This window comes from Littorina saxatilis, linkage group LG15, assembly GCF_037325665.1.
Source record: "Littorina saxatilis isolate snail1 linkage group LG15, US_GU_Lsax_2.0, whole genome shotgun sequence".
Lineage (NCBI taxonomy): Eukaryota > Metazoa > Mollusca > Gastropoda > Littorinimorpha > Littorinidae > Littorina > Littorina saxatilis.
In genome coordinates, this window is record NC_090259.1 from 18,306,186 (window position 1) to 18,331,399 (window position 25,214).

General features: G+C 43.1%; 2 protein-coding genes across 2 annotated transcripts in view; one reads left to right on the plus strand and one right to left on the minus strand.

The window, feature by feature from the left end:
* The window catches only part of LOC138948724 (uncharacterized), a 36,476-nt gene extending 24,203 nt beyond the window's left edge, over positions 1-12,273 (plus strand). Inside the window, exons 7-10 of the mRNA XM_070320331.1 lie at positions 2,130-2,339; positions 7,747-7,928; positions 8,451-8,758; positions 9,073-12,273. Of these exons, the coding sequence (XP_070176432.1) occupies positions 2,130-2,339; positions 7,747-7,928; positions 8,451-8,758; positions 9,073-9,500 (1,128 nt within the window). The 3' untranslated portion in view covers positions 9,501-12,273. The remainder of the gene's footprint in view (positions 1-2,129; positions 2,340-7,746; positions 7,929-8,450; positions 8,759-9,072) is intronic.
* Positions 12,274-12,568: 295 nt separating this feature from the next.
* The window catches only part of LOC138948726 (sodium/glucose cotransporter 4-like), a 28,380-nt gene continuing 15,734 nt past the window's right edge, over positions 12,569-25,214 (minus strand). The window contains exons 7-16 of the mRNA XM_070320332.1: positions 24,413-24,517; positions 22,682-22,787; positions 22,008-22,088; positions 20,513-20,857; positions 19,972-20,079; positions 19,403-19,553; positions 17,298-17,466; positions 16,531-16,749; positions 15,720-15,798; positions 12,569-15,067 (exon numbers count right to left, since the gene is read on the minus strand). Of these exons, the coding sequence (XP_070176433.1) occupies positions 14,820-15,067; positions 15,720-15,798; positions 16,531-16,749; positions 17,298-17,466; positions 19,403-19,553; positions 19,972-20,079; positions 20,513-20,857; positions 22,008-22,088; positions 22,682-22,787; positions 24,413-24,517 (1,611 nt within the window). The 3' untranslated portion in view covers positions 12,569-14,819. The remainder of the gene's footprint in view (positions 15,068-15,719; positions 15,799-16,530; positions 16,750-17,297; positions 17,467-19,402; positions 19,554-19,971; positions 20,080-20,512; positions 20,858-22,007; positions 22,089-22,681; positions 22,788-24,412; positions 24,518-25,214) is intronic.

Below are 25,214 nucleotides of genomic sequence, written 5' to 3' on the forward strand. Positions count from 1 at the left end.
GTGCGCCACAGACAAGACGAGACATCGCAGCACAGGCTTCATGTCTCACCCAGTCACATTATTCTGACACCGGACCAACCAGTCCTAGCACTAACCCCATAATGCCAGACGCCACGCGGAGCAGCCACTAGATTGCCAATTTTAAAGTCTTAGGTATGACCCGGTCGGGGTTCGAACCCACGACATCCCGATCACGGGGCGGACGCCTTACCACTAGACCAACCGTGCCGGTTTCATATTTAGTACCAGACTCCCCGATGAGTGAAGATACCACACGAGAAACATGCCACATTTATTTTGAAAATGTGCTAACCGTCGACCTTCGGGGGGTTAGCCAATTCAAGGGGAGTCACTCTGCACAGTCAATCCGACGAAGCTTGACTGGAGGTTTCGAATCGCAAATAACTAAGAACACAGTCCTTTCTCAGAGTTCAAATGAGGTCTCTCTGAAAGATCATCACTGTTCAGCTTTAACACTACACTGGAATTTACCAACAGAAATTAAAACAAGAGTTTGCGTGTGACGAAAGCACGACACACTTGAGACACCGGCCCACACAAAAGTAGATCTTACTGTACACGAGCTGACCACACAGTTATGCCTATTCAAATGCGCGCAGCAAAATGTGCGTGTTGTATCTTCTTTTTTGTCTGGCAGTACCGACAATATCGTTATTGAAACAATCCCAGTGCACTAAGGGATTTATAGAGCAAATCTCGAAAATAATTATTGAACTCAGCGCTATGCGCTTCGTTCAATAATGAATTTTCTCGATTTGCTCTATAAATCCCTTAGTGCACTGGGATGTCTCAATAACTTAAATAATAATAATAATAATAATATTAATAATGGACATTTATATAGTGCTTCTCCACAGCTCGAAGCGCTTTACAAGTTCAATTTACAAGTTCAATCAAAAACACAACACGATATATACAACTAGTACAATTTGTCTCAGATGAAAAGGAAAACACTCATCAAAGAGCACATATACATGCTTGCATAAAATACAAAGAATCGCATTGTTTTCGCAGCGCAGCACAGTGCACAGTCAAAAAACACGCAACAATCCCATGACAGAAAAACATTCTGATAAATTAGTAGCCAGTCTTGCTGTTGGTTCACATCCGACAATCCTAAATCTCATACACAAAAACAAATTATCGTCGGTCTGGCATTTTGGCCTAACTCGATTTCTTGGCGATATTGATGTTTTTGTGATTAAGACTAAGTAAATCATTCTCCATGATAATTATTGTCTAAAATACGATGGACAATACATGATTGAACATTTTAGACACCATTTCATAATTACAAAAAAAAATCAGTGTTGGCCTCCTGTCTAAAATGAGTCACGCCAAAATTCCATGACGATGTCAAAATGACAGAAAAACATTCTGATAAATTAGTAGCTAATCTTGCTCTTGGCTACCTAACACTTAAGGTAGGCTGAAAGGCAGCACTTAAATGGAATGTGACTTAAAACATTTTGATATGATCAAAATTGAGCCCCTGTGATCTCAGCCTCATGACGTTGTTCAACAGTTTCCCAACCCGATACAGAGAACGCTATTTCACTAAATGACATACAATACATTCATATTTAAGAAACATTAGCCGATCAGATCACAAGCTGTAAAAATTGCAACTCCTATCTGGCTGTAAATATGTAATCACTGTTAGTATAAGCTTAGCTTGTTGTGTGGTACTAAGTGTTTCTATTGTATTATAAGTGGCCATTTCTGCGACTTTGGACACTGTTGACAGAAGCGTCTGATTGGAAAAACGTAGAGTTAAAATTGGAGCAAAATGTAAACAAACTTTACTGAGCTCACCGACTCACACTTCAAGCTGAATTTCTAAAAGTTCAAGGAAGTATAAGTGAAAGCACATTGTAAAACAGAAGACAATTATGGAAAACTGTCTTGCAATGCCATTAAAATACTCTGAACCACAATTACTGTTTTCGCAGAAATGGCCACTTGTATGCCACCATAAATCCCCTGAATATATTTTGTGTAAAGATCATTTAAACAATATTTTATTAATTGAATGCCTGATTTGTTTTTAAGATTTGTATTTGTTTAAACCAAAATTGCAATAAAATCACTTTTGACACGACGTGCAGCAAAACGCGACCCACATCATCTACTCCAACGCCATCTTCATGGACAAGACGTCACAAGAGGGACCCATCAGTCGCGTCAATCAATACGTCATCAAGCTGACGTGTGAGATGCCACGTGACGCCACGGTGGGCCAGGGCGTGCAGCCTCTGACAGAGACGGTGACGCAGAGGACGGAGGGAGAGTTTGTCGTCAATCTCACCATCTACCAGGTCAGTGTGTCACCTCGCTGGTTTAAACAAGACTTTATTCAACTTTATCATGACATAAACAATATATATAGATACAAGAATTAAACAAGTCGCGTAAGGCGAAATTACTACATTTAGTCAAGCTGTGGAACTCACAGAATGAAACTGAACGCACACCATTTTTTCACAATGACCGTAGTCCGCCGCTTGTGCAAAACGGAGTGAAACTGACGAGCCTGTTCAGCGCGGTAGTGGTTTCGCTGTGCTGCATAGCACGCTTTTCTGTACCTCTCTTCGTTTTAACTTTCTGAGCGTGTTTTTAATCCAAACATATCCTATCTATATGTTTTTGGAATCAGGAACCGACAAGGAATAAGATGAAATTGTTTTTAAATCGATTTCGGAAATTAATTTTGATCATAATTTCTGTATTTTTAATTTTCAGAGCTTTTATTTAATCCAAATATAACATATTTATATGTTTTTGGAATCAGGAAATGATGTAGAATAAGATGAACGTAAATTTGGATCGTTTTATATATAAAAAAAATTATTACAATTTTCAGATTTTTAATGACCAAAGTCATTAATTAATTTTTAAGCCACCTCGTGAAACTTGACTAAATGTAAAAAGGATGGGGCTGGTAATACAGAAGGTGAAAAAAACACCACAGGGCATGAGAGAACAGAAATAAGCATAAGGGACAAAGAAGAAGACTTGGAGCCACATTATTTGTGGAGAGTGGATCTCATTACTGGAGCTGAGACTGTAGTTGATAACGATAGATTCATTTGAATTGTGTATTGTGTACGTGATTGTGTTTTCATTTATTTGAAGTTTATTTGTTTTTAATGTGTATTGTTGCTGTTATTAAGATTATTATATTTAGGATTGATTTCATGGCGCTTATATTGTGTATTGTTGCTGTCATTAAGATAATTGTATTTAAGATTGTAAGGCGCTTAGAACTATTTTAGGATTTGCGCCCTGTAAATACCCTTACTATTATTATTATTACAATAATAATAAGTGCACAGAAGGCATAGTCAATAAGTCAAAACAACGACAAAATACATGAGAGAAAAAATGAAGAACAATTGGTCAGGCAGCATGTAACCTCGCTCACATATCCTTGGCACAAAGGGTCATCAACCCCAAAAATAAGGCCTCACAGAAGAAGGCTTTATTTCTTGAAATAAGGCCCTATTTTCTATAAATAAGACCTTATTTTCCATAATTAAGACCTTATTTTTAAAATAAGGCCTTATTTTTGTAAAGCCTTATTTTTGTGAGGCCTTATTTATATAATAACTAGAATGAATACCCGCTTCGCCGGGTAGCCGGCTTCGCCGGGAAGAAGTACTTAGAGCCGTACGCCGGCTTCACCGGGTCCGAACAATGGACCCGCCAAGCTTAGGTCCCTCCCAGATTCGTGGAATGGGAACAGCACGAAAATGATTCAGTGGCCATAATGCCATTCCTGACCATATCGAGTCCCATCCTTGTCGACGAATGTAGCCGTGTTAATCACCTTTGGAGGCGAACTCCACTCAAACAGGACTGAGCAAGTTACGGCTTCTAAAAGGAAGGCCAGTACACAAATTTACACAAAAGCCGCCAGACCACATCACAAACAGAACTGAACAATGCACAGGTGTTGCTCACATAGAGACACACACACACACACACACACACACAAAAACACAGAGAAGCCGTATCTATAGAGAGATAGATGACAGTGTATTTTTCGCGTGGCTATAAATTGATTCGACCTTTGCACTTTTACAGTGAGGATAATTTACGGGTCCAATTTACGTTCTGGACACTGCGTTGACCTTCTAAAAATAGTAACAGTAACAGAACGCCGGGAATATCCGAAGACGCTCCACTCACACTATAGTGCACCATTACGAAGGAAGGGAGGTAAACGCTGAAAACCTGGAGAATATGAGAAGATAAGGAAGAGTTACTTATAATGGTGAAATGAACACAAAAACCAAAATCGATTCAGCGCTGCGCGCTGAGAGCACGTGTTGAAATATCTCATCGATGATATTGTGTCCGGGGTCAGTGTAGCTGAATACGGCGTCCAAATTTGAAAAAGATCCACCGAGAACTTTGGCTTTGGTGTGTCGGTATGGGGGCCCGGGTAGCTGAGGTGGAACCAAAATAGCTGAGGTGGAACCAAAATCGGTTCAGCGCTGCGCGCTGAGAGCACGTGTTGAAATATCTCATCGATGAGGTTGTGTCCGGGGTCTCTCTAAATAAGCCCACCAAATTTGAAGCAGATCCATCGAGAACTTTGGCCGTGCATGGCGAATACACAAATACACAAATACACAGATACACAGACACACAGACACAAGTCGTATATATATATAGATAATAATAATAATAATAATAATAATAACTGGACATTTTTAAGTGCCTTAACCTATGGCTCTAGGCCCTTTACAAAAGAACATACATATACAGAATAGAACAATTACAAGTACAACCTACATAAAACAAATTAATCATACAGACACAAATCACCACATGTACTGTTCACACAATAATCATATATGCAATACACACTATTATATACAAATATACACAGCTAACACTCTCAACAATCATAACAACTTTATAGGGCGGGGATGTAGCTCAGTCGGTAGCGCGCTGGATTTGTATCCAGTTGGCCGCTGTCAGCGTGAGTTCGTCCCCACGTTCGGCGAGAGATTTATTTCTCAGAGTCAACTTTGTGTGCAGACTCTCCTCGGTGTCCGAACACCCCCGTGTGTACACGCAAGCACAAGACCAAGTGCGCACGAAAAAGATCCTGTAATCCATGTCAGAGTTCGGTGGATTATAGAAACACGAAAATACCCAGCATGCTTCCTCCGAAAACGGCGTATGGCTGCCTAAATGGCGGGGTAAAAAACGGTCATACACGTAAAATTCCACTCGTGCAAAAAAAAACACGAGTGTACGTGGGAGTTTCAGCCCACGAACGCAGAAGAAGAAGAAGAAGAAGAAGAAGAAGAAGAAGAAGAAGAAGAAGAAGAAGAAGAAGAAGAAGAAGATAACAACTTTATGGGAGAGGAGTGTGTGCAGAAATGGAATGAAGAAGACATTAGGCCAGGTTGGTGTAATATTCTGTGAAAAAGAAAGTTTTCAACTGTTGTTTAAAAGAGCTGAGAGAGGTGCAGTGTCTGACAGAGAAGGGAAGAGAGTTCCAGAGTGGTGGTGCAGCACATCAGAAGCTTCTTGCTCCGTGCTGCTTCCTGTTGAAGCCAGCGGATGATCTGAGTGTGCGTGATGGGGTGTATATGTACAGGAGTTCAGAAAGGTACTGAGGGGCACTTCCTGAGAAGACCCTGAACAACAGACAAGCGACTTTGTACTTGATACGCTGTTCCACCGGCAGCCAGTGGAGTGTGTATAGCAGGGGAGTGACATGCTGTGTTTTCTTTGACCTAAAGATGATGCGGGCTGCAGCATTTTGAACAGTTTGGAGAGGTTGGATAACTAACGAAGGACATCCAATCAACAGGGCATTACAATAGTCTAAACGAGACAATATGCAGGAAGTGACAAGGGTTTTTGTGGCTTCTTCAGTGAGAAAGTGGCGAATGGAGCTGGTGCGCCTTATTTCAAGGTAGGCTGCCTGACATGTTTTTGTGACATGATGTCTCATAGAAAGGTCAGAGTCAAGGTAGAACCCAAGATCTCTGGCCTTCCCTGAGAATGTGACAGATGCTGAGCCTAACTAAATGGCAGATGGAAGACTGTGACCAGAGGAAGAAGTTGAAGAGGCAAACAGAACTGCTTCAGTTTTTTCTTCGTTAAGTTTAAGTTTGTGTTCATTCATCCAGTCTTTTACATTAGAAACGCAGTCTTGTAGGGAAGAAACAAGGTCATTGACCTTTTCAGGAGGAGATGCTTGATGAAGCTGTGTATCGTCTGCGAACATTTCATGACTGACTGCATGGTGGTTGATGATGGTGGATAGCTGTGTTGTGTACAAGACAAACAGTACCGGACCTAAGACTGAGCCCTGTGGTACTCCATAGAACAGAGGTGTTGTGCTAGAACGATGGTCTGCCACAAGAACAAACTGACTTCTGTCTGACAGATAGGAACAGAACCAGGACAGCGCTGTGCTATTGATGCCGAAAGATTGTTCCAGACAAGAGAGTAGAAGCTTGTGGTCAATCGTATCAAACGCAGCAGAGAGATCTAACAGAAGTAGAGCGGAGACTTTGTTGTGATCAAGAGCCGTGAGTAGGTCATTTACAATGCGCAACAAAGCTGTTTCAGTTGAGTGGTTCGCACGATAGGCGGACTGGTGTACGTTTAAAAGGCTGTTTGCTTCAAGGTGTGCATTGAGCTGATGTAGGACAACTTTTTCCATGATTTTGGACCAGAATGGCAAGTTTGAAACGGGTCTATAATTTTTGAGGTCATTTTGATCGAGGGACGGCTTCTTCAAAAGGGGACCGGCACGGTTGGCCTAGTGGTAAGGCGTCCGCCCCGTGATCGGGAGGTCGTGGGTTCAAACCCCGGCCGGGTCATACCTGAGACTTTAAAATTGGCAATCTAGTGGCTGCTCCGCCTGGCGTCTGGCATTATGGGGTTAGTGCTAGGACTGGTTGGTCCGGTGTCAGAATAATGTGACTGGGTGAGACATGAAGCCTGTGCTGCGATTTCTGTCTTGTGTGTGGCGCACGTTATATGTCAAAGCAGCACCGCCCTGATATGGCTCTTCGTGGTCGGCTGGGCGTAAAGCAAACAAACAAACAAACAAACAAATTCTTCAAAAGGGGTTTTACAACAGCTGTTTTCCAAGCTGGTGGAACTGAACCCGAGGAAAGTGACTCATTAATCAGATTGGATACAGCCTTATTTCAGAATAAAACCTTAAAAGAAATAAGGCCCTATTTTGCTAAGGTCAAATTGAAAATAAGGCAGATGAATTCTATGTGTTTATTGATAAGTTTTCAAAGTGGTGTAATATCTGTTTATACGAACCAAAAGAAACATTTTTGTTTGTCTCACGTTCAGATAATAAAGTTATATTGAATGGTATTGAATTGAATTGGTTTAAACAGTGTTTTATTCAACAATTTATGGATATGATATATAATAAGCATATTTAGGATCAACAACAAGCAATAAACTTTGAATAGAAAGAATGTATCGAATTAAATTAAAAAAATAAATCTAATGTAAAACTATACCAAAACTCAGTATACCTCCCCCGAAATCGGCGTATGCTGCCTGAATGGCGGGGTAAAAACGGTCAGGCACGTAAAACCCACTCGTGCACAAACATGAGTGGACGTGGGAGTTTCAGCCCATGAACGAAGAAGAGAAAGAAGAAGAAGAAGAAGAAGAAGAAGAAGAAAATTCAATTGAATGACATCTTGGTGCGTTGCACTGCAGGACAGAGGGTTCAGCGTGGCGACCCCCACCTACCCGTTCCAGCTGAACCTGGGCGACTGGCTGAACGCGGCAGTGAATCTGAAGGACATTGACTCACGCCTCAAGCTGGTGGTCACTCAATGCACGGCAAAGGCCAACGGCTCCGACCCCGACGCGCCCACCAAGCCACTGATTATTGACAAGTCAGTACAGCTCGCGCCTTGGCGCTGTGTCCATGTGCCTGTCTGTCTGCGTGTTGACTGACTGTGTGTCCATCTGCTCGTCTTGCTTGCAGCTTGCAGTCCTCTGAAACTGTGTCTATGTGTCTGTCTGTATGTCTGCATGTTGATTGTGTGTCCATCTCCTTGTCTTGCTAGCAGCTGGCAGTCCTCTGAAACTGTGTCTATGTGCTTGCTTGCAGCTTGCACCCCTGCTGTTGAAACTGTGTCTATGTGCCTGTCTGTCTGTCTGTTGACATTGTGTCCTTCTGCTCGTCTTGCTTGCAGCTTGCAGTCCTCTGAAACTGTGGGAATGTGCCTGTCTGTCTGCATGTTGACGGTCTGGTCTGTCCATCTACTCGTCTTGCTTACAGCTTGCACTCCTCTGAAACTGTGCCTATGTGCCTGTCTGTGTGCGTGTTGGCTGACTGTGTGTCCATCTACTCGTCTTACTTGCAGCTTGCACTCCTCTGAAACTGTGATAGAAATACTCTGTGTGTCGTGCAGGTGTATAGCAGACAGGGCAACGCTGGAGACGTACATGCTGAGCGACGTCAAGGTGGGACTCCGCCTGCAGTCCTTCGTCTTCGTCAACTATCCCCTGGTGGTGCTGGAGTGCGAGGCCATCGTGTGTCTCAACAGTGAGGCCACAGCGGAGTGCGACCGGAGCTGCAACAACTCCAAGCCCACCCCCACCCCGGCCACCGGTAGACGGAGGCGTGACGTGTCCTCCCTAGTCCCCCCTTCCAGGACCGTGTACAAGGTGTCTTCTTTGCCCTTCCAGGTCCAGGTCAAGCCTCTACCTTCTTCCACTGGTACGTCTTACCCCTTGGTGTACTTGTAGGACTATATTATGGGACTATGATTATATGGAGCCCGGTAGCTCAGTTGGTAGAGCACTTGATTTCTGATCCTACATGCACGTGAAAACACACTGACAGGGCGTGTTCATGGGGTTCGTTTGATCTGAAATCGAGGCTGAAATTGTGTTAATTGTGTGAACCATGAATCAAGAATAGACCCTTCACATACGTAGTTAATTCTATGTTTTGTGCAAGGAAGATATTTAAGAAAGGAAACGAAGAAGGCACGGATGCAAGAGATTAAAATTATGCCTTTTTTTCATCAGCTCTGCCAACGACTTCAAAGGCAACACCGACACCAACACCCACGACAACGATAAAAGCTACAACTGCTACAATAAAAACAACAACAACCACAACAACCCCACCCACAACCACAACAACCACCACAGCAAGACCAGCGACAAGCAGCCAAGACCACAGCACAAGACCCAACAACCGCCCCTCTCCTACCGTCATCAGCGTGACAGGAACCGCTGCTCCCACCACCATCGCCACCCCTGCGCCGCCTGCGGCCCGCAGCACACAACAAACGGCGCGCAGCACACAGCTACCCCAGCAGGACGCCGCACTGCAGTCCCCTGCTGGCATGGTGCAGGATAGCGCTGTGGCTCGCCCCACTCTGTCCATGATGGCGTTATTCGTCACACTGACTGTTGTCGTGGTGTCTCTTTGCCCGTCATGCACCCACTGACGTCATTATGAGGACGTCATTAGTTTCTTCCTTCGTGCCCCTCTTTTTGTGTGTGACTTCATCGTTATCGAGAATCATAATCATGACTTCATCATGATCACGAATCATAATCATTACTTTGTCGTTATCGTCAATGCTGTTGACTGGGTGGGGTGTGTGTCTATGTCTTGCACTCAGTTACGTCATTACGATGACATCACAAGTTGCTTCCTTTTTGTCCCACTCTTCTGTCAATCATCCTCAAATCCTTCCCGTCTTCTTTCACAATACTATCAATTATTTATTCATTTTGTTTGTGTCTCTCGGTGATGAAAAACTCTTGACTTCATAATCACAGGCAAGAATCAGCGGTTGTAGTCATTTGACGTCATGATGGGTGTCATGACGTGTAGGTTACGGCGTGTAATTGCAGTGCCGTGCAGGAAGTTCATGAATGATCGGATAACTATCTAGTGTCAATTTTGGAGGAATTGCGCGCGCACACACACTACCTGCATGCTGGCCACGATTGTCTACCTGCATTGCGCCATCTGTTTTGCCGTGACGTCATCTCCACGTCTGCCTCGTGATTGATGCCTTGATAATATTTACCTGAACTAATTTTGTGTGTGAAATTTTGAATTTGTTTGTCCAACGTCTGATGTTTAATTTAAAGAAGCCTCCAGAGGCAAACAATTGACTTTGTCTTTGTCTGTCCTGTCCTTGTGTTGCCGGGTGAGAACCGATTTCTTTTGTTTTTCAACAACATTTATGTAATATTTAACAAGTCGCGTAAGGCGAAATTACTACATTTAGTCAAGCTGTGGAACTCACAGAATGAAACTGAACGTAGTCCGCCGCTAGTGCAAAAGGCAGTGAAAGTGACGAGCCTGTTTGGCGCGGTAGCGGTTGCGCTGTGCTTCATAGCACGTTTTGCTGTACCTCTCTTCGTTTTAACTTTCTGAGCGTGTTTTTAATCCAAACATATCATATCTATATGTTTTTGGAATCAGGAACCGACAAGGAATAAGATGAAATAGTTTTTAAAGCGATTTCGGAAATTTAATTTTAATCATAATTTTTTTTTTCAGAGCTTTTTTTTAATCCGAATATAACATATGTATATGTTTTTTGGCATCAGAACACGATAAAGAATAAAATAAAAGTAATTGTGGATCGTTTTATAAAAAAATTATTTTAATTACAATTTTCAGATTTAATCTGTAAGCCTCCATGCTGAAATGCAATACCGAAGTCCGGCCTTCGTTGAAGATTGCTTGGCCAAATTTTCAATCAATTTGATTGAAAAATGAAGGTGTGACAGTGCCGCCTCAACTTTTACAAAAAGCCGGATATGACGTTATAAAAGACATTTATCGAAAAAATGAAAAAAAATCTGGGGATATCATACCCAGGAACTCTCATGTCAAATTTCATAAAGATCGGTCCAGTAGTTTACTCTGAATCGCTCTACACACACACACACACACACGCACAGACACAGACACACACACACACACACACACACACACACACATACACCACGACCCTCGTCTCGATTCCCCCTCTATGTTAAAACATTTAGTCAAAACTTGACTAAATGTAAAAAGCGTCCCAAGACTGCCTTTTGGTGGTAACTTGCTCCATAGAAGTAAGTTTTGTTGTTGTTTTTAATCTTATTTTTATCTTCTTATTATTACTATTCTTATCCGTAATATGCTCCCCTACTTTTGTGGGGTTAAAAAAGACAAAGGAACGCTTATGCTGTGATATTTATGTTTGTTCATGACTGTGCCTTTAGGAATGAGGAAGTGTATAATTAAAGGACGGTAGACTGAAAGTCATAGATTTTGATCTGGCCGTGAAAGTTTATTAACATGTGAAAGAATATTTGTGGCCATAACGTCATATACTTTTTCAGCAACTGTGATGCGGATGTTTTTCAGACTTTTAACTTTTAAGCTATTTTCGTTTCCAAATACCACCATTCCGTTAACGTAGATATCTTTTTTAGCCTGGACATATTTGGAAAAGGGAGCGATTTTTGGAGCACTGAATTAGAGGCTTCTGTGACACTAATTAACTAAGAATAAATTATTGTCTTCGATTTCTCCTGTGCATCAGAATGCAGGAAGATGGGTTTACAGTACTTACATCCTCTTGAATGTTAGCTTCTTGTTATTGATTTTGTATACTGGACGCAAAAAGTAAATTAATTACTGGGTTAAGAATATTCAGTTAAAAGAAGAATTCGTTCGTCGTACACATATGATATCAAAATGTAAATTCGTAATAGGAAAAGAATGCTTGGTTATTATTTATTATTATTATAGTTTTGGTGTACGTGGTACACACATATTTGAACTACGACTCTTTCGGCAGGATCACAATCCAAATTAAATCATCTTTGCGTTGGTTTTATGGAGAGAAAAATGTCTAGCGGGTCACCGTTGACGGCTAGTCACCATAAGGACTACAAAATACCAAGCTCGGTATGCAGTTTGTACAATAATTCTCAGGATGCTTTGTTTTGCGGGTTCTTAGCGGGTCTTGTTGTTTATTTGTTTTTCTGTAACTTCCTTTTTTTGGAACAGAGATTGAAAAAGTTCATTTCGTTTGTATAGCTAAAAGAAGCGAACGACAAAAAAGTATAGAATAAAAATGAAGACATATACTCAGCTACTCAACTAGGTTCCAGACACGCCTTCCTTAGAAATTAACTCAGATGAAACATTTTGTAAAATTTCGTCAAGATGTAACGTTATTTTGTTGAAAATAAAGTATGAGAATAACTCGTGTACGTGTGTGTTCGTGTGTGTTCGTGTGTGTGTGTGTGTGTGTGTGTGTGTGTGTGTGTGTGTGTGTGTGTGTTTGCGTGCGTGCGTGCGTGCGTGCGTGCGTATGAGAGAGAGAAATTAATAAGGATACATCTTTATTTTCCGCGAGAGAGAGAGAGAGAGAGAGTCTGTGTTATATATTTCTGCCTCTCTTTCTGTCTGTCTGTTTGTCTGTCTGACAATTTGTTTGTCTGTCTGTTCGTCTGTCTGTGCAGATTGAGTGTTAATACACAACAGACGTACACACATTCCTCTCTTTTACATTTTTTTTTATTACTCACGCAAGTCTCCATTAAATGTACAAAGAAGATACAGACACAAAAAAAGAAACAACAGTTTTGTCCAAGGACAATCAAATAATGGTACATGTATAATGATTCAATTTCAAAACAACACGCGTCATGAGGTAGATTAATACGAGTTTCTGTGTACGTGTTACACACAAATTTGAACTACGACTCTTTCAGCAGGATAACATTGTGCGTGGGTACTCCAATCTTTTCACTTAGGCAACAGAAAAAGAGTGGTGAGCAAAACATCTAAGAAAATATAAAGCTGTACATGAAGGCGGTTCGTTGAGATGTCTACAACCAAATAAGCATGCACTTCCTTCCACCTTTCACCAGCCTTCTCTAAATGCATGTAAACTACAACATGTAGCAACATCTCAAAAATGTAAAGGAAAAACAAACTCGCCAAAATTCCTTGGAAGTACAAGGATGCTGCTTGTATTTACGTTTTTTCCCCTGCAAATTTGCAGAGATAGTCATGAAGTTTTGTAATTTGTTGACGTTTTCGGTGGTTCTTGTTTATTTATTTGGTGTGTTTAACGTCGTTTTCAACCACGAAGGTTATATCGCGACGGGGAAATGGGGGAGATGGGATAGAGCCACTTGTCAATTGTTTCTTGTTCACAAAAGCACTAATAAAAAATTTGCTCCAGGGCCTTGCAACGTAGTACAATGTATTACCTTACTGGGAGAATGCAAGTTTCCAGTACAAAGAACTTAACATTTCTTACATACTGCTTGACTAAAATCTTTGCAAAAATGACTATATTCTATACAAGAAACACTTAACAAGAGTAAAAAGAGAAACAGAATCCGTTAGTCGCCTCTTACGACATGCTGGGGAGCATCGGGTAAATTCTTCCCCCTAACCCGCGGGGGGTAAAGGAGAAACAGAATCCGTTAGTCGCCTCTTACGACATGCTGGGGAGCATCGGGTAAATTCTTCCCCCTAACCCGCGGGGGGTAAAGGAGAAACAGAATCCGTAAGTCGCCTCTTACGACATGCTGGGGAGCAACGGGTAAATTCTTCCCCCTAACCCGCGGGGGGTGGTGGTTCTTGTCATCACTTTTCACCACTGTGAAAAAGTTCGTCAAAATTGACGTAACGAACCTAATTACAATGATGCAAGTATTGTGATACAATAAAAGGTCATGATTTTCGAATTATTACTGCTTCTTGAGATTTCAACCCCTTAATTTGCACCCGAATGAATCAAAATAGAAAGGACAACTTTGGTTGTTAAATAGTGAGACAGGTAAACTTCCGACGATTGCAATGAAACAGCTGTGACCCACAGAACAAGATAAACATCGATGCAGCCTTCGTCTTATATTTCGTAAAATGGACACTTTCTCTAATCAGATGTCTCTGACTCTGCAAAGTGGGAATTGTGGTTTTTTTCTGAATCAGTTTAGCAGATTAACGTAATATAGTTGGTCATTCCGCCAGAAAATCATGTGGCTGGTGCATGCTTACACCTTATCACGCAAACACCTGGGAACTGCGACTCTAATAATATGCTGCGAGCTTTCCACTGGGAGGAAGCAACCCGAAATTCTCACTAATGGAAGAATAAAGTCACGAAATTAAAAAAAGAATTAAAACAAATGATCGTTAATGCAGTCCTTAATTGAGCCTGAAGTTGACTTTGCGAAGTCTTTGCGAAGTCTTTTCAATCAATCAATCAATGAGGCTTATATCGCGCATATTCCGTGGGTACAGTTCTAGGCGCTCTGCAGTGATGCCGTGTGAGATGAAATTTTATACGGCCAGTAGATTGCAGCCATGTCGGCGCATATTTACCTTTGACGGGCCTTATTCCAAGTCACACGGGTATGGTAGACAATTATTAACTGTGCCTAAAGCAATTTTGCCAGGAAAGACCCTTTTGTCAATCGTGGGATCTTTAACGTGCACACCCAATGTAGTATACACGGGGGGTGGTTCGGACACCGAAGAGAGTCTGCACACAAAGTTGACTCTGTGAAATAAATTTCCGCCGAACCTGGGATCGAACTCGCGCTGACAGCGGCCAACTGAATACAAATCCAGCGCGCTACCAACTGAGCTATATCCCCGCCCCTTTTGACCAAAAACTGAGTGCTAGAGTTTCGTGCGGACAGCTTCGTGAAGCATACTTCGCGTAGTCGACTTCGCCGAAGTTAAGGGCCGCATTTACGATCACCCATCGTAGCACAACCAGAAGTTGCGGTCAGTGGTAGTATCCGGTCAGGAAAGCCATGATCACCATGGCAATGGCTGCCTGAACGTTGAGGAACGTGCGCCAGCGCGGAGCCTCGTGCAGGAACTCTCGTCTCTGCTCCTCCGTGATCTCGGGCTTCTCGCGAGACTTGGTGGTGGGGATGCCGCAGATGAAGTCGAACCAGCGATGACACTTGCCCTCCTCCACCACCACCTCACCCCCGTCGTCCGCCGCCTCCCCGTCAGCCATCTCCATCACTGCAACCACACACAGAGAGAAATTCAAGTTCTGTACGCCCTCACGACAAAGCCATTACGGGCATGTTCCCGGGTTTGTACCCCGACTTTAGATGAGATACACGAGTGCATGCGTGTTTAGGTGAAACCAGCCACTGCACTTATGGCAAAATCACCGAGGTCTTTTACGTGCCACTGTGGTATGAATACCGTCTCTGGGTCTGCATAAAAAGGTGACCCGTGTCCGTCCCGGCCCGGATTCGAACCCGCGACTCTAGGTGCAGTGCTCTCCCACCTGAGCTACCCGGGTCGCCAACCACACAGTGTAGGCCTCACTTTTACATCGCAAACGCATCAACCTCGGATTACTTTGAGCTGAACCTCCTTTGTGTGTGTGTGTGTGTGTGTGTGTGTGTGTGTGTGTGTGTGTGTGTGTGTGTGTGTATGTGTGTGTGTGTGCGTGTGCGTGTGTGTGTGCGTGCGTGCGTGCGTGCGTGTGCCCACGTGCGTGCTTTCGTGCGTGCGTACGTGTGTGCGTGCGTGCGTGCGTGCGTGTGTTTGGGGCGAGGGAAATACATGCTGGTTTTCATGTGTACACTTTTTTTGATCCTGTCTACTTGTTCTACAAAGAAGTGCGCGCCGAAGAGAAAAACAACAGAAGTGGGGTTTATACCTTTGCTGGACGATGGCTTGTCCTGTATGTCCGTGTTCTCAGCCTTGTCCACCCGTGTCCACCACGTCACGCCCCGTAACTGTGACACACGTGGGACACGTCATATTAAAAGGCTGTCATTCCTAACGAAAGCGTTGTGCAGGTCATCGCAGCATGATATGGAATTTATCGCAACCTTTCTACAGAATGTGTTCCAAAGCATGTCAGTGTGTATCCACTGATCGAAGTAGAAAAACAAAAGAAATTTGTAATTACCAATACAAGGACAGTACACACAAAAACATGTCACATTCCGCCTATGAAGCCTTCTTCATGACACACAAAAACATGTCACATTCCGCCTATGAAGCCTTCTTCATGACACACAAAAACATGTCACATTCCGCCTATGAAGCCTTCTTCATGACACACAAAAACATGTCACATTCCGCCTATGAAGCCTTCTTCATGACACACAAAAACATGTCACATTCCGCCTATGAAGCCTTCTTCATGACACACAAAAACAGAAAGAAACAAAAAGCAACTTAGTCATTCATACTCATTCGTCCCTTAGAATGCCGTACCGATGCAAAATACGAGCTGTTCTGGCGAAATAAAGCACATTAAATTTCTACTTACGAAACTCATCGAGCAACCATTTCCGGCACTCGATCAAAACTCATCGAGCAACCATTTCCGGCACTCGATCGATCACCGACTTGTTCAGCTTTGAAAGCAATTTACAAAAGAATACCAACCGCTCATGCATCGAGACTGAACATCTTTAGTCATCGCACAATCTTATTTCAACCACTCACTAGACGCATACCTGATTGTCGGGCTGCTTGGGGGCCGTGTAGCTGAAGAGGACGATGGCGATGGAGGAGACGAGGAAGTTGATCATGCCGAAGTACGTGTAGTGGACAGCGGCCAGCATGGAGGGCCGGGTATCCTCCTCCTCGTCACAGCCCGGCGCCGGGTAGGCAAAGTCCATGGCCATGCGAATCACACCGCACACGTGACCCGCCATGATGCCGAAAAACGCCCCCTAACCAAGAAGTTCAATTCGATTCAATAAAACTTTATTATTTGAATGTAACAAACAGACACTTTTTCTAAAAACAACAAGGTTAAAACGAGGGGATTTTGAAAAGGCCTAAAAGGAGGTAATGCTCTGTACCAGTCTGTGGATCCAGTCAAAAGATACACGAACAAGGAGATCTGATTTTAAAGAAGTGAACAAGCACAAGTGATCAACTTTTTGCTGAGGTTCAACACACGTAGAGAAGAAGTCTTCTGCAAGACTTATGCAATTAGATATAGAACTTTCACGGTGGCCAGTAAATACAAAATCAAAGTTGTGAAAGAAACAATTATAGGCTGCACCCACACACACACACACACACACACACACACACACACACACACACACTCACACACACACACACACATACACACTACACACACCCACACACACACACACACACACACACACATAGATATAAGCACACACACAGTGACACATACACAGATATAAGCACATACACACACATTAGGGCGTAACACTCATACAATTCATCTTTTTTTTAAATTCACCCTCTCGTTCATTCTTTTCCACAGAATGGCAAAGATGAAGAGCGCGCCTATGGGGGTCCCCAGGTAACCCTGTACGGCCTGGATGTAGTTGAAGAGTTGTCCCCCTTGGCTGGACTTGACAAGGGGAATCCAGAATATGGCCACCACGCACAGCAACAGCACAAAGATCCTGCACAAAGGTCAACAAAAAAGTTACAGAAACTTTTTTTTTTTTTTTTTTTTTTTTTTTCTTTTTTTTAGGAGATCAGACATTGTTAATCACACATGTGCGTGCGTTTTTTTTATTTTTATATCGGAAGTTTTTTTTAAATTTTTTTTATAATCATTTTAATTCTTATTAAGTTATTATTGTTTTCCTTCAGTCTCACTCTTTCTCTCAGCTTCACACTCAATGGACAGTAAACAGATCATGGACAATTGTTTTTAATTTTTTTTTTTATTTACATTTACCCTCTCTCTCTCTCCTCTCTCTCTCTCTTTCTCTCTCTCCTCTCTCTCTCTCTCTTTCTCACACTTGTCCACACAACATCTCTCTCTCTCTCTCACTCTCTCTCTCTCTCTCTCTCTCTCTCTCTCTCTCTCTCTCTCTCTCTCTCTCTCTCACTCACTCCCTAGTCTGTCTTTCTCTGCATCCACTTTCTTTCTCTTCGACTTGTCTGTTTTTTTCTGAATTTTGTTCTTCGGAATTTTCTGTCTTCTTCTTTGTTCTTCTTTTTTGCTTCGTCTCTCTCTCTCTCTCTCTCTCTCTCTCTCTCTCTCTCTCTCTCTCTCTCTCTCCTCTCCCCCATACTCTGTCGGTCTCTCTCTCCCCCTCTCTCCCATAGTCTGCCAATCTCTCTCTCTCTCTCTCTCTCTCTCTCTCTCTCTCTCTCTCTCTCTCTCTCTCTCTCTCTCTCTCTCTCTCTCTCTCTCTCTCTCACTGTCTCCTCTCGTTCTGTCTTCTCTCTCTCCACCTATTTTTTTTAATTTTTTTTATACATTTTGTCCTATATATTCTTCCGTCATCATTTCTCCTTTTGTTACCTAACGTTTCTTTATTTCAATTTCACAGATAGCAACATATATGCGAGTCACAAGTCAATTATTTTTCTTAAACTTAACTCTTTTTCAAAAATACATCCGATCTCTAAAGGGGTACCGTATCTATAAATACCTATGCACATTTTTGCAATCAAGATCAGCAAATTGACATAGTTTGCTTACAGAAACTTTTGATCACAGACAAAACGGAATACTCACTAGTACGGCGACCTGGTGGACTGTGACGTGTGTTGACACACAAATCCTAATGAGATCATTAACAGACGATGATAAATGGGTGTTTTTTTAACGCCCTCATGGTTAAACCATTACGGGCATGTTCCCGGGTTTTACCCCGGCTTTAGATGATTTAAACAAAAGAAGAGATAAATCAATCAAAAGGGCCGCAGAGAAGGAGGTTTGGCTGTTGTGCTCGAGCTCCTAGCCACCCAGGCACCAGAGCTGGAGGTTGGTTAATGAACAGAAAAAAAACCCGAGCTTAGTTAATAAGTGTTGTCTTTTCGATTTCAAGATGGCGAGATTTCAAAAGCGAAAGTTTTGAAACACAGAAACATGGGGACATGAGGTGAGCGTGTTACCTTAAGAAATATCACCACAAGAGAAAGTTGCAAAACCGAGCACCTCAGCAGAACGCAAAAGGAAACAGAGGCGCGATTAAAAATATAGAGAAGAGACAATCGAAAGTAACACGTGCAACCTACACCAAGTTTGAGAGGCAATAAAGGCAATATCCTAGGCAAATTTTGAATCTCTTGCTTTGAAAACGTCCAAGAAAACGACCAGTTTCCTACTTGTTTGGAAACACTGACCTGCTGCTAACAATAAACCGTTCCCCAGTGACGTCATCGATACAATGAAATGACGGAATGACGTCATCCCTACCAGTGGAGTGACGTCATCACTAGAATGGAGTGACGTCATGACTCGCCTGGTTTTGAAACACAGACCTGCCAACAATTACCCGTTCCCGCTCTGTGCAGTGACGTAATTGCAGTAATGTGACGTCATCACTAAAAAGGGGAGTGACGTCATCACTAGATTAGCGGAGTGACGTCACGACTTACCTGCCGACAATGAGCAGCTCCCTCTCAGTGGAGCGACGACGGAAGCGGCGCCAGAGGTCCATGGTGAAGAGCGTGGCGGAGGAGTTGAAGATGGAGGTCAAGGACGACATGATGGCCGACAGCATCACCGCCATCAGCAGGCCTCGCAACCCTGAACATAATCATAATAATAATGCATAATATTTATACAGCGCGTGCTTCCAGGGTTAAACCCTGCTCAATACGCTGTGCAATCATTGGGGTTTGGGGGGGGGGGGGGTGGGGGCAATAGCATATATTCATTTACAGTACATATCACACACATGAATAACAATAGTTATACTACAGTAAGGATAAAGGAGTAGGATACTTCAATCCACCGGCGCTTTGGTACAAGGTCCTGTGGCACCAACTTAAAATCGTTATCCTAGCGTAATACAGATCTCTCTCTCTCTCTCTCTCTCTCTCTCTCTCTCTCTCTCTCTCTCTCTCTCTCTCTCTCTCTCTCTCTCTCTCTGTGACCTACTCTCTCTCTCTCCCCCCCCCCTCCTCTCTCTGTGTCTCTCAGTGTGGAGGTGAGCTAGACGTACCGACAGGCAGGAGCTCCAGCACCAGCTTGGGGTAGGCGATGTTGGAGCAGCCCACAGCGTTCTCACAGAACTCCTCACACACCTTGGGGTCCACGCACCCTACCGAGTCTGCACGCACATAGAGATATAGACATACAGATACACAGACACGGATACACAGACACACAGACACATAGACATAGAATAGATACAGTTACACAGACACAGACACAGATACATTTATACAGATACACAGACATACATATATACACATACACAGATACATAGACACGCACACACACACAGATACACACACACACACACACACACACACACACACACACACACACACACGCACGCACTCGCACACGCACACACACACACACACACACACACACACACACACACACACACTAATTATACAGAAAAAAACTTATCTGACAAAATGTACAGCCGCTTGCAGGGAAGACCCAAGCGAAGCAATAATTAATGACGAAATGAATTCGTTTCTGGATTTCTGTCGTTTAAAGTTCCCATTATTTGGTGCAAAATTGGGGCTTACCCGGGAAAAGGGCGCGCGAGATCATGCCCGGGAAGATCATGAAGAAGAGCGGAGTCAGCTTGAGGTAGCCCGCCATGATGGAGCCGGCCTTGGCGTGGGACAGGTTCTTGGCGGCCAGCGAGCGCTGCACGATCACCTGGTCGCAGCACCAGTACCACATGCAGCCCAGACTGGACTGCAGCAGCAGGCCGGGCCAGGGGTTGTCGGAGTTCACGGGGTCCCTGAAGATGTGGAAGGCGTCTTGGCGAGGCACGCCGCACGACGACGTGTTGCTGGGCCTCACGCTGGGGATGGCCATCATGTACTTCTCCTGAAGCGCCTCGTAGCCCCCGATCTTGTTGAAACCTGCATTTGGGGATGAAGTGTTGAGTTCCTTTTTCGCCGGACACGAGCGCGTACAAGCACTAGCAAACACACGCGCGAGCACCCACGCACGCACTTACGTACGCACGCACGCACGCACCCAAGCATACACACACGCACTCACGCACGCATGCACGCACGCACGCACAAACACACACACACACAAACACACACACAAACAAACACACACACGTACACTCTCTCTCTCTCTCACACACACACACACACACACACACACACACACACACACAAACACACACACACACACATACACACACATACACACACACACGCACGCACACACTCACATGGTAAGTAACACAGGTTTAAAGGTACTCCAGAACGAATATTAATCTTTGCATACCTGTCATCATCATCTGATAATAATTATAATAACTATGAATAATCTCATTCTCATATAACTCAGATTTCGTTCAGATAACACGAAGACAAAAAGCTAAAAAAAAAAAAATTGAAAGGTGAGTGCACAGTTCTGCATTACGCTGTCTTCGGACGATTTTGACAACTAATAACCAGGAACACTGACGACTGTAGAGCGTTAATTTTTCTTCTGCTAACGCCTGTCCTTAACTGAGAGAAGTGGACTACGCGAAGTATACTTGACGAAGCTACCAACACGAAGCTTTAGCACTGAGTTTTCAATAAACATTGGGTGTGCACGTTAATGATCCCACGATTGACACAAAGGTCTTTCCTGGCAAAATTGCTTAGGCACAGTTAATAATTGTCTACCTATACCCGTGTGACTTGGAATAATAGGCCGTGAAAGGTAAATATGCGCCAAAATGGCTGCAATCTACTGGCCGTATAAAATTTCATCTCACACGGCATCACTGCAGAGCGCCTAGAACTGTACCCACGGAATATGCGCGATATAAGCCTCATTGATTGATTGATTGATTGATTGATTGATTGATTGATTGATTGATTGATTGATTGATTGATTGATTGAAAACGACTTCGCGAAGTCGACTTCGGGCTCAATAAGGACCGCCTTTACGAGCAGGTCCAACGACCTTCATCTTCGTGGACATATTGTGCGTGCGAGGTTTGTGTCTGTTGTGTGCATGTGTCCTGTGAACAGAACACGCAGTGCACGTGCTATACTGACTGATAACGGAAAGAACGATGGCACCAACGGTCATGACGGCCGTCTGGAAGGTGTCCGTGTAGATCACTGCAGCCAGCCCCCCTGCAACAGCACCCCCAATGTCATCACAAATTTTAACACCCAGTTTTATGACAACACACCCACTTTCTTGTAGCAAAAGTGTCAGATAAACTACGGCGTTTACTAACTGAAACATCAAGACATGAGGTGGTTATAAACAGATTTTTTTCTAAAAACTGTTCGATCAATGACTGTAAGTGTTTCTAGAGATGATAGCAGTGAGTTCCAGATTGATCCTCCAGAAAAAGCAAGACTAGTCTTATAAAGATCTAATCATGGGATTGGTGGGGTCAAATTGACAGGTCCGTATCTGTCGGTAGCCCTCTTGCATAATGATGAAATATAAAAAGGCACTTTATGGTAATTACACATCTAGAGGGCAAATCTAGCTGAAAAAACACGAAAAATCGAGAGAGAGAAAAAAATTGTAAACATTTACGATAAAGACATTCTGATATCACAGAGAGAGAGAGAGAGAGAGAGAGAGAGAGAGAGAGAGAGAGAGAGAGAGAGAGAGAGAGAGAGGGGGGCAGAGAGAGGGGGAGAGAGAGGGGGGGGGGAGAGAGAGAGAGAGAGAGAGAGAGAGAGAGAGAGAGAGAGAGAGAGAGACTGACCGAGTACAGTGTAAATTCCAGTGATGAGCAGCAGACCAGCGATAGAGATGTACATGTTCCAGTCCAAGGCGAGTTTGATGAACAGGGCCCCAGCGTAGATGCTTACCTGCATGTGTATAGAGAACATTTTAATAAGGCCAAAAAAAAAAAATTGTCTGTTTAGGGTAACCCGACCGACCCTATCGATTTGGCGCCGACCCAAAAACTTTTTTTTGATTTCAAAAAAAAAAAAAAAAAAAAAAAGGTAAAAATGCTAAAAAGAGACATTTGGCGTTTCTTTCTCTCCCTTTCTCTCTGTTTTATTTATACGTTAGTTTTGAAACATGTATTCATCAAATATAAGAAGCGAATGTTCAGCCAACATAGCATTTACAACAACAACAACAACAAAAAAAAAAAACCTTTACCTACCTACCGACCCTACTTTTTTTGGTCATGTTACCCTAAACAGACAATTTTTTTTTTTTGGCCTAACACATAATACCGATACATGCACAGCCTGGCGGTGACCTCACAGGTAATGTTGCACTGCTGGTATGACTAAGTCACCGAGACCACGCAGCTTCGTTCTGGACACACTTTGTCATTTCTTCAGGACGCTTTGACGTTCTGGGAGTTTATTGTCCTCAGCTTTAAAAGCCCTTTAGACAAGGGGATATAATTTACAGAAGAAATAAACATAACCATCTCTGCAAACACATCCCCACACACACTCCTCTCTCTCTCTCTCTCTCTCTCTCTCTCTCTCTCTCTCTCTCTCTCTCTCTCTCTCTCTCTCTCTCTCTCTCTCTCTCTCTCTCTCTCTCTCTCTCTCTCTCTCTCTCTCTCTCCCTCTGCCACACACACAAACGTACGCTCGCGCTCACACACGGATTCTTCCTCCCAGTTGCATAATCATCATACAATAATGCATTAAAATTCGTTAAAAAGTCTAAAAGCATCAAACACATCATTAAAACTTAAATCATTAAGAATGTTATGGGAACAGACCACCCATCTGTTGTTTACTTAATACTCTACAATGTACATTCTCTTTCTTCCATTTTTTTCTTCCTTATATCCAAAGCCATGGCAATAAAACATGCAAGTGATCTCATCACTCTCAAATCACTCGATGCCAGCAGTCGAAACACCGTGTTCATGTCGGGCTGTGAGGACGCACATTCTAAAATTGCAAACTTTTGTCTCAAACTCGCATAACATTTCTTCAGGAGACATACATAAGATGTGACAGACCTTGCGCGTAACACCATTATTCGCATTACGATGATTGAATGCTCGTGAAGTTTACTTGACTTGTGACGTCAAGATTTCACTTTGGAAGAGGGGTTCAAGAAAAGACCTCTTGGTTTGCTTGGTCGGTATGGTATCTCTTTAAGCGTCATGTCGCCTGTTTTTTTGTTTTTTTTACTGCGGGTATTGGTATTAACGGGTGCCAGAATCTGCTTTGCGATGGTAGTGTTGGTGTGTGTGTTTGTACGCGTTTGCGTCTTACTTACTTGCATGCGTGTATGTGTGTGTGTGCGTGTGTGTGGGGGGGTGTGTGCGTGTGTGTGGGGGGGGGGGGGGTCGGTGTTGTGTGTGTGTGTGTGTGCGTGCGTGCGTGCGTGCGTGCGTGCGTGTGTGCGCGTGCGTGACGGTGCGTGCGTGCGTACATGCGTGCGTTCGTGTGTGTGTTTGTCTGTGTGTTTTCAGATGTCAGCCAGAGAAAACTTAATGGCGTTCACTTACGGCCAACTTGGTGACGATGTATAGGACCAAGGACAGACAACTCAGGTAAACACGCAGCCTGAAGCCACCAAACCGCTTCTCCATGTACTCTGGTAGTGTGTAGACCTGTATCGCCCGATTTGACAGAAAATCTTAAATCAAATCCTAACTAAGACCAGCAAATACTTGCAGCACTTAATCATAGTAAACACCCCCAATCAGATAGACTGCTATAACGTTCCAAAATATTCAGAATCAAAAATAACAAAAAGTTATTTGAACGATTCATTTATGACAAAACAAAAGATTACAATCACGTTAATTTCAAAGGTCTTTATATTTTAAAGTGGACAAACATCTTCTTGCCAACAGCTAAGTTCATCTCTGATCTTTATGATAAGTGTTTGTCTTGCTGTCCGCTTGAAAGGCCTTTGGCTCGAAGTACTGTAATTAATATGTTTTGTTTTGTCATAAATTAAACGTTCTAATAACTTACCATTCTTGTGTGTGTGGTTTTTTTTTTACCTAATTAAACAAATATCCGGCATAAATCTTGAAGTCCCCGGAGAAAGTTTTACAAAAGTCATCAAACATACGTAGAGGAGGTTGGTTGGTTGATTGGTTGGTTGGTTGGTTGGTTGGTTGGTTGGTTGGTTGGCTATTGTTTATCGTCTCTTCAGCAGTTATTGCTTTTTGAGACCGATGCAAACGTAGAGGAGAAACATTAATCTATTCTTGCAATGTTCGCATTCAATTATTTTGCACCGACGACGACGACTTTAAAGCCGAACATCCCTCTCCAGGAGACAAAGCCTTGTTAGAG